At 45.2% G+C, this 8607-nt stretch overlaps 1 protein-coding gene and 1 long non-coding RNA gene across 2 annotated transcripts in view; both read left to right on the forward strand.

The window, feature by feature from the left end:
* The window catches only part of abat (4-aminobutyrate aminotransferase), a 54943-nt gene that overhangs the window by 18087 nt on the left and 28249 nt on the right, over window positions 1-8607 (forward strand). The window contains exon 5 of the mRNA XM_036942125.1: window positions 1195-1312. Coding sequence (XP_036798020.1) covers window positions 1195-1312 — 118 coding nt within the window. The remainder of the gene's footprint in view (window positions 1-1194; window positions 1313-8607) is intronic.
* LOC118938381 lies at window positions 4268-5905 on the forward strand. Its single transcript, XR_005035679.1, has 3 exons — window positions 4268-4860; window positions 5039-5098; window positions 5255-5905. It is a non-coding gene; the product is annotated as an uncharacterized LOC118938381 (long non-coding RNA).

Genomic DNA, 8607 nt, shown 5'->3' on the forward strand with positions numbered 1-8607 from the left:
CAACCCAGACACACACACAGACACACATTATCTCTCTGTGTCTAGACTAAGTTAACTGAATGACTACCTTATCTCTTTCTCTCGCTCTCTGTCTGGCTCTCTGTCTCGCTCTCTCTCTGTCCATCTCGGTCCCTCTCTCTCTCTCCATCTTGGTCCCTCTCTCTGTGTCCATCTCTGTCCCTCTCTCTCTGTCCCTCTCTCTCTTTCCATCTCGGTCCCTCTCTCTCTCTCCATCTCTGTCCCTCTCTCTCTGTCCATCTCTGTCCCTCTCTCTCTGTCCATCTCTGTCCCTCTCTCTCTGTCCATCTCTGTCCCTCTCTCTCTGTCCATCTCGGTCCCTCTCTCTCTGTCCATCTCGGTCCATCTCTCTCTTTCCATCTCGGTCCCCTCTCTCTCTGTCCATCTCGGTCCCCTCTCTCTCTGTCCATCTCGGTCCCCTCTCTCTCTGTCCATCTCGGTCCCCTCTCTCTCTGTCCATCTCGGTCTCTCTCTCTCTGTCCATCTCGGTCTCTCTCTCTCTGTCCATCTCGGTCTCTCTCTCTCTGTCCATCTCGGTCTCTCTCTCTCTGTCCATCTCGGTCTCTCTCTCTCTGTCCATCTCGGTCGTCTCTCTCTCTCTGTCCATCTCGGTCGTCTCTCTCTCTCTGTCCATCTCGGTCGTCTCTCTCTCTCTGTCCATCTCGGTCCCCTCTCTCTCTCTCTGTCCATCTCGGTCCCCTCTCTCTCTCTGTCCATCTCGGTTCCCTCTCTCTCTCTCTGTCCATCTCGGTCCCCTCTCTCTCTCTGTCCATCTCGGTCCCTCTCTCTCTCTGTCCATCTCGGTCTCTGTCCATCTCGGTCCCTCTCTCTCTCTGTCCATCTCGGTCCCTCTCTCTCTCTGTCCATCTCGGTCCCTCTCTCTCTGTCCATCTCGGTCCCCTCTCTCTCTCTGTCCCTCTCTCTCTGTCCCTCTCTCTCTGTCCATCTCGGTCCCCTCTCTCTCTGTCCCTCTCTCTCTGTCCAACTCGGTCCCTCTCTCTCTGTCCATCTCGGTCCCTCTCTCTCTGTCCATCTTGGTCCCTCTCTCTCTGTCCATCTCGGTCCCTCTCTCTCTGTCCATCTTGGTCCCTCTCTCTCTGTCCATCTCGGTTCCTCTCTCTCTGTCCATCTTGGTCCCTCTCTTTCTCTCTCGCTCTCTCCCTCCCTCCCCTCCAGAACGTGGGCGCAATCAATTTCTTCTGTAACTATGAGGAGAGCAGAGGAAACTACCTGGTGGACGTGGACGGAAACCGCATGCTGGACGTCTACACACAGATCTCCTCTATTCCTATTGGTTAGTACACAGATCCCCTCTATTCCTATTGGTTAGTACACAGATCTCCTCTATTCCTATTGGTTAGTACACAGATCTCCTCTATTCCTATTGGTTAGTACACAGATCTCCTCTATTCCTATTGGTTAGTACACAGATCTCCTCTATTCCTATTGGTTAGTACACAGATCTCCTCTATTCCTATTGGTTAGTACACACAGATCTCCTCTATTCCTATTGGTTAGTACACACATCTCCTCCATCCTTATTGGTCAGTACACACATCTCCTCCATCCCTGTTGGTTAGTACACACATCTGCTCCATCCTTATTGGTCAGTAAAAGCATTTCTCTACACCACAAGCATTTCGCTACACTCGCAATAACATCTGCTAACCATGTGTATGTTACCAACAAAATGTTATTTAATTTACACAGATCTCCATCCTTATTGATTAGTACCCAGATCTCCTCTATTCCTATTGATGAGGACACTGATCTCCTCTCTTCCTATTGGTTAGCCCACATATCTCCTCTATTCCTATTGGTTAGCCCACACATCTCCTCTATTCCTATTGGTTAGCACACAAGCCTCCTCCATCCTTATCGGTTGGTGTCTAGAAGATCTTGATATTATTATGTTACTATGTTATATTACTATATTATAGAACGCTGCAAACCAGAAGCTACATACCTGAGAGGACCTTGTGTTTTTTAGCCTGACATTGCAACACAGAGAGCAGCTGGAAGCGAGAGACTTAGTTTACATTAGTGGTTTAGGGCTAGGCCACATACAGCAGTTGGCACGCCCTGACCTGAGATGTCTCTGTTTTCTTTATATTTTGGTTAGCTCAGGGTGTGACTAGGGTGGGTACGCTAGTTTTTTTATTGTCTAGGGGTGTTGTATTGTCTAGGTGTTGTTGTATTGTCTAGGGGTGTTGTATTGTCTAGGTGTTTTGAATTGTCTAGTGGTTTGTATTGTCTAGGGGTTGTTGTATTGTCTAGGGGGTGTTGTATTGTCTAGGTGTTTTTGTATTGTCTAGGGGTGTTGTATTGTCTAGGGGTGTTGTATTGTCTAGGGATGTTGTATTGTCTAGGGGTTGTTGTATTGTCTAGGGGTGTTGTATTCTCTAGGGGTGTTGTATTCTCTAGGGGTGTTGTATTGTCTAGGGGGTGTTGTATTGTCTAGGGGTGTTGTATTGTCTAGGGGTGTTGTATTGTCTAGGGGTGTTGTATTGTCTAGGGGTTGTTGTATTGTCTAGGGGTGTTGTATTGTCTAGGAGTGTTGTATTGTCTAGGGGTGTTGTATTGTCTAGGGGTGTTGTATTGTCTAGGGGTTGTTGTATTGTCTAGGGGTGTTGTATTCTCTAGGGGTGTTGTATTGTCTAGGAGTGTTGTATTGTCTAGGGGTTTTGAATTGTCTAGTGGTTTGTATTGTCTAGGGGTGTTGTATTGTCTAGGGGTTGTTGTATTGTCTAGGGGTGTTGTATTCTCTAGGGGTGTTGTATTCTCTAGGGGTGTTGTATTGTCTAGGGGGTGTTGTATTGTCTAGGGGGTGTTGTATTGTCTAGGGGTGTTGTATTGTCTAGGGGTGTTGTATTGTCTAGGGGTGTTGTATTGTCTAGGGGTGTTGTATTGTCTAGGGGTGTTGTATTGTCTAGGGGTTGTTGTATTGTCTAGGGGTGTTGTATTGTCTAGGAGTGTTGTATTGTCTAGGGGTGTTGTATTGTCTAGGGGGTGTTGTATTGTCTAGGGGTGTTGTATTGTCTAGGGGTTTTGTATGTCTAGAGTTTTGTAGGTCTAGGTATTTGTATGTTTATGGTGGCCTGATACGGCTCCCAATCAGAGGCAGCTGTTTATCGTATTGTCTAGGGGTGTTGTATTGTCTAGGGGTTGTTGTATTGTCTAGGGGTGTTGTATTCTCTAGGGGTGTTGTATTGTCTAGGAGTGTTGTATTGTCTAGTGGTTTGTATTGTCTAGGGGTGTTGTATTGTCTAGGGGTTGTTGTATTGTCTAGGGGTGTTGTATTCTCTAGTGGTTTGTATTGTCTAGGGGTTGTTGTATTGTCTAGGGGGTGTTGTATTGTCTAGGTGTTTTTGTATTGTCTAGGGGTGTTGTATTGTCTAGGGGTGTTGTATTGTCTAGGGATGTTGTATTGTCTAGGGGTTGTTGTATTGTCTAGGGGTGTTGTATTCTCTAGGGGTGTTGTATTCTCTAGGGGTGTTGTATTGTCTAGGGGGTGTTGTATTGTCTAGGGGTGTTGTATTGTCTAGGGGTGTTGTATTGTCTAGGGGTGTTGTATTGTCTAGGGGTTGTTGTATTGTCTAGGGGTGTTGTATTGTCTAGGAGTGTTGTATTGTCTAGGGGTGTTGTATTGTCTAGGGGTGTTGTATTGTCTAGGGGTTGTTGTATTGTCTAGGGGTGTTGTATTCTCTAGGGGTGTTGTATTGTCTAGGAGTGTTGTATTGTCTAGGGGTTTTGAATTGTCTAGTGGTTTGTATTGTCTAGGGGTGTTGTATTGTCTAGGGGTTGTTGTATTGTCTAGGGGTGTTGTATTCTCTAGGGGTGTTGTATTCTCTAGGGGTGTTGTATTGTCTAGGGGGTGTTGTATTGTCTAGGGGGTGTTGTATTGTCTAGGGGTGTTGTATTGTCTAGGGGTGTTGTATTGTCTAGGGGTGTTGTATTGTCTAGGGGTGTTGTATTGTCTAGGGGTGTTGTATTGTCTAGGGGTTGTTGTATTGTCTAGGGGTGTTGTATTGTCTAGGAGTGTTGTATTGTCTAGGGGTGTTGTATTGTCTAGGGGGTGTTGTATTGTCTAGGGGTGTTGTATTGTCTAGGGGTTTTGTATGTCTAGAGTTTTGTAGGTCTAGGTATTTGTATGTTTATGGTGGCCTGATACGGCTCCCAATCAGAGGCAGCTGTTTATCGTTGTCTCTGATTGGGGATCATATTTAGGTAGCCATATTCCTTTGGTGTTTGTGGGATCTTGTTCTATGTTTAGTATTTTGTTAGTTTGTTCAGTGTTTCATTCTTTAAATAAAGAAGGAATGTACGCATAGCACGCTATACCTTGGTCTCATTCGTATGACGAACGTGACAGCAGTTAATGATGACCTTGTTATGATGAGGTCCTCATGTGTTTAGTTATGATGAGGTCCTCATGTGTTTAGTTATGATGAGGTCCTCATGTGTTTAGTTATGATGAGGTCCTCATGTGTTTAGTCATGATGAGGTCCTCATGTGTTTAGTTATGATGAGGTCCTCATGTGTTTAGTTATGATGAGGTCCTCATGTGTTTAGTTATGATGAGGTCCTCATGTGTTTAGTCATGATGAGGTCCTCATGTGTTTAGTCATGATGAGGTCCTCATGTGTTTAGTTATGATGAGGTCCTCATGTGTTTAGTTATGATGAGGTCCTCATGTGTTTAGTTATGATGAGGTCCTCATGTGTTTAGTCATGATGAGGTCCTCATGTGTTTAGTTATGATGAGGTCCTCATGTGTTTAGTTATGATGAGGTCCTCATGTGTTTAGTTATGATGAGGTCCTCATGTGTTTAGTTATGATGAGGTCTAGGACAGATAAGGCAGTTAATGATGACCTTGTCCTCATGTGTTTAGTCATGATGAGGTCTAGGACAGATAAGGCAGTTAATGATGACCTTGTCCTCGTGTTTAGTCATGATGAGGTCTAGGACAGATAAGGCAGTTAATGATGACCTTGTCCTCATGTGTTTAGTTATGATGAGGTCCTCATGTGTTTAGTTATGATGAGGTCTAGGACAGATAAGGCAGTTAATGATGACCTTGTCCTCATGTGTTTAGTTATGATGAGGTCCTCATGTGTTTAGTTATGATGAGGTCCTCATGTGTTTAGTCATGATGAGGTCCTCATGTGTTTAGTTATGATGAGGTCCTCATGTGTTTAGTTATGATGAGGTCCTCATGTGTTTAGTTATGATGAGGTCCTCATGTGTTTAGTTATGATGAGGTCTAGGACAGATAAGGCAGTTAATGATGACCTTGTCCTCATGTGTTTAGTCATGATGAGGTCTAGGACAGATAAGGCAGTTAATGATGACCTTGTCCTCGTGTTTAGTCATGATGAGGTCTAGGACAGATAAGGCAGTTAATGATGACCTTGTCCCCATGTGTTTAGTCATGATGAGGTCTAGGACAGATAAGGCAGTTAATGATGACCTTGTCCTCATGTGTTTAGTTATGATGAGGTCCTCATGTGTTTAGTTATGATGAGGTCTAGGACAGATAAGGCAGTTAATGATGACCTTGTCCTCATGTGTTTAGTTATGATGAGGTCCTCATGTGTTTAGTTATGATGAGGTCTAGGACAGATAGGGCAGTTATTGTTTTTTTTTTTTAAAGTGTGTGTATATACAGTGCATTCGTAAAGTATTCAGACCCCTTGACTTTTTCCACATTTTGTTACGTTACAGCCTTATTCTAAAATGGATTAAATAAATAAAAATCCTCAACAATCCAAACACAATACCCCATAATGACAACAGGATTCGTTGGAAAATTTATAAAAATTGAAAAACAGATTCCTTATTTACATAAGTATTCAGACCCTTTGCTATGAGACTTGAAATTGAGTTTAGGTGCATCCTGTTTCTATTGATTATCCTTGAGATGTTTCTACAACTTGATTGGAGTCCACCTGTGCTAAATTCAATTGATTAGACATGATATGGAAAGGCATACAACTGTCTATATAAGGTCCCACAGTTGACAGTGCATGTCAGAGCAGAAACCAAGCCATGAGGTCGAAGGAATTGTTCCTATTGGTTAGTACACACATCTCCTCCATCCTTATTGGTCAGTACACACAGATCTCCTCCATCCCTATTGGTTAGTACACACAGATCTCCTCCATCCCTATTGGTTAGTACACACAGATCTCCTCCATCCCTATTGGTCAGTACACACAGATCTCCTCCATCCCTATTGGTTAGTACACACAGATCTCCTCCATCCCTATTGGTTAGTACACACAGATCTCCTCTATTCCTATTGGTTAGTACACACAGATCTCCTCTATTCCTATTGGTTAGTACACACATCTCTTCTATTCCTATTGGTTAGCACAGACATCTCCTCTATTCCTATAAGGTCCCACAGTTGACAGTGCATGTCAGAGCAAAAACCAAGCCATGAGGTCGAAGGAAGTCCGTAGAGCTCCGAGACAGGATTGTGTCGAGGCACAGATCTGGGGAAGGGTACCAAAACATTTCTGCAGCATTGAAGCTCCCCAAGATCACAATGGCCTTGATCATTCTTAAATGGAAGAAGTTTGGAACCACCAAGCTGGCTGTCCTGCCAAACTGAGCAATCGGAGGAGAAGGGCCTTGGTCAGGGAGGTGACCAAGAACCTGATGGTCACTTTGACAGACCTCCTCTGTGGAGATGGGAGAACCTTCCAGAAGGACAACCATCTCTGCAGCACTCCACCAATCAGGCCTTTATGGTAGAGTTGTCAGACAGAAGCCACTCCTTAGGAAAGGCACATGACAGCCAGCTTGGAGTTTGCCAAAAGGCACCTAAAGGACTTTCAGACCATGAGAAACAAGATTCTCTGGTCTGATGAAACCAAGATTGAACTCTTTGGCCTGAATGCCAAGCATCACGTCTGGAGGAAACCTGGCATCATCCCTACGGTGAAGCATGGTGGTGGCAGCATCATGCTGTGGGGATGTTTTTCAGCGGCAGGGACTGGGAGACTCGTCAGGATCGAGACAAAGATGAACGAAGCAAAATACAGAGAGATCCTTGATGAAAACCTGCTCCAGAGTGTTCAGGACCTCAGACTGGGGCGAAGGTTCACCTTCCAACAGGACAACGACCCTAAGCACACAGCCAAGACAACGCAGGAGTGGCCTTGGAACAAGTCTCTTTATGTCCTTGAGTGGCCCAGCCAGAGCCTGGACTTGAACCCGATCGAACATCTCTGGAGAGACCTGAAAATAGCTGTGCAGCGACACTCCCCGTCCAACCTGACAGAGCTTGAGAGCATCTGCAGAGAAGAATGGGAGAAACTCCCCAAATACAGGTGTGTCAAGCTTGTAGCGTCATACCCAAGAAGACACAAGGTTGTAATCGCTGCCAAAGGTGCTTCAACAAAGTACTGGGTAAAGGGTCTGTAAATATGACATTACATTTTTTTACTTGTAATAAATTAGCAAAACAAAGTTGACCTGTTTTTGCTTTGTCATTGTGGTGTATTGTACGTAGATAAAGGATCGGGGAAAAAACAATTGAACCAGTTTTGTAATTGGGCTGTAACGTAACAAAATGTGGAAAGGTCAAGGGGTCTGAATACTTCCGAAGTTACTGTATAAACTGCAGCTACTCATTAGCCAGGAAGCGTCGTATTTCAGGCTGGGTCGTGACCTGACAGAGTAGCCAACGCTCTCTGTTCTCTCAATGATAAAGCTTCTACGTACTGGATGCTGCGCTGCACTTCAATGGATTGATAGTGTTTGTGTCCCAAATGGCTCCCTTTTCCATTTATAGTGCACTACTTTAGACCAGAGCTCTATGTAGGGAATAGGGAGGCATTTATAGTGCACTACTTTTGACCAGAGTAATATGTAGGGAATAGGGAGCCATTTATAGTGCACTACTTTTGACCAGAGCTCTATGTAGGGAATATGGAGGCATTTATAGTGCACTGCTTTAGACCAGAGCTATGTGTAGGGAATAGGGCCCATAGTGCACTACTTTAGACCAAAGCTCTATGTAGGGAATAGGGGGCATGTAGGGCGTGTGGAGTGTTTCTAGGACTCTGTCTTATCTGAGACTGAGAGAGAAGCCATCTGGTCAGGGGCTGACTTATTCATGTCCTATCTGGTTTATGAGGATAAGGGTGTGTGTGTGTGTGTGGTGTGTGTGGTGTGCGTGCATGCGTGCATGTGTGTGTGTGTGCGTGCGTGTGGTTTGTGTGTGCGTGCTTGTGGTGTGTGTGGTGTGTGTGCGTGCATGTGTGTGTGGTGTGTGTGCGTGCATGTGTGTGGTGTGTGTGTGTGCGTGTGTGTGGTGTGCGTGTGTGTGGTGCGTGTGGTGTGTGCGTGCGTGTGTGTGTGTGTGTGGTGTGCGTGCGTGTGTGGTGTGCGTGCGTGTGGTGTGCGTGCATGAGTGTGTGCATGCGTATGTGTGCCTGTGTGTGTGTGGTGTGCGTGTGTGTGGTGTGCGTGTGGTGTGTGCGTGCGTGCGTGTGTGCGTGCGTGCGTGCGTGTGTGTGTGCGCGCGCGGCATATTTGACTTTTTCCTGATGGATTTCCATGCAGTCATTAATGATGTA

The sequence above is a fragment of the Oncorhynchus mykiss genome, chromosome 13 (genome assembly GCF_013265735.2).
Source record: "Oncorhynchus mykiss isolate Arlee chromosome 13, USDA_OmykA_1.1, whole genome shotgun sequence".
Lineage (NCBI taxonomy): Eukaryota > Metazoa > Chordata > Actinopteri > Salmoniformes > Salmonidae > Oncorhynchus > Oncorhynchus mykiss.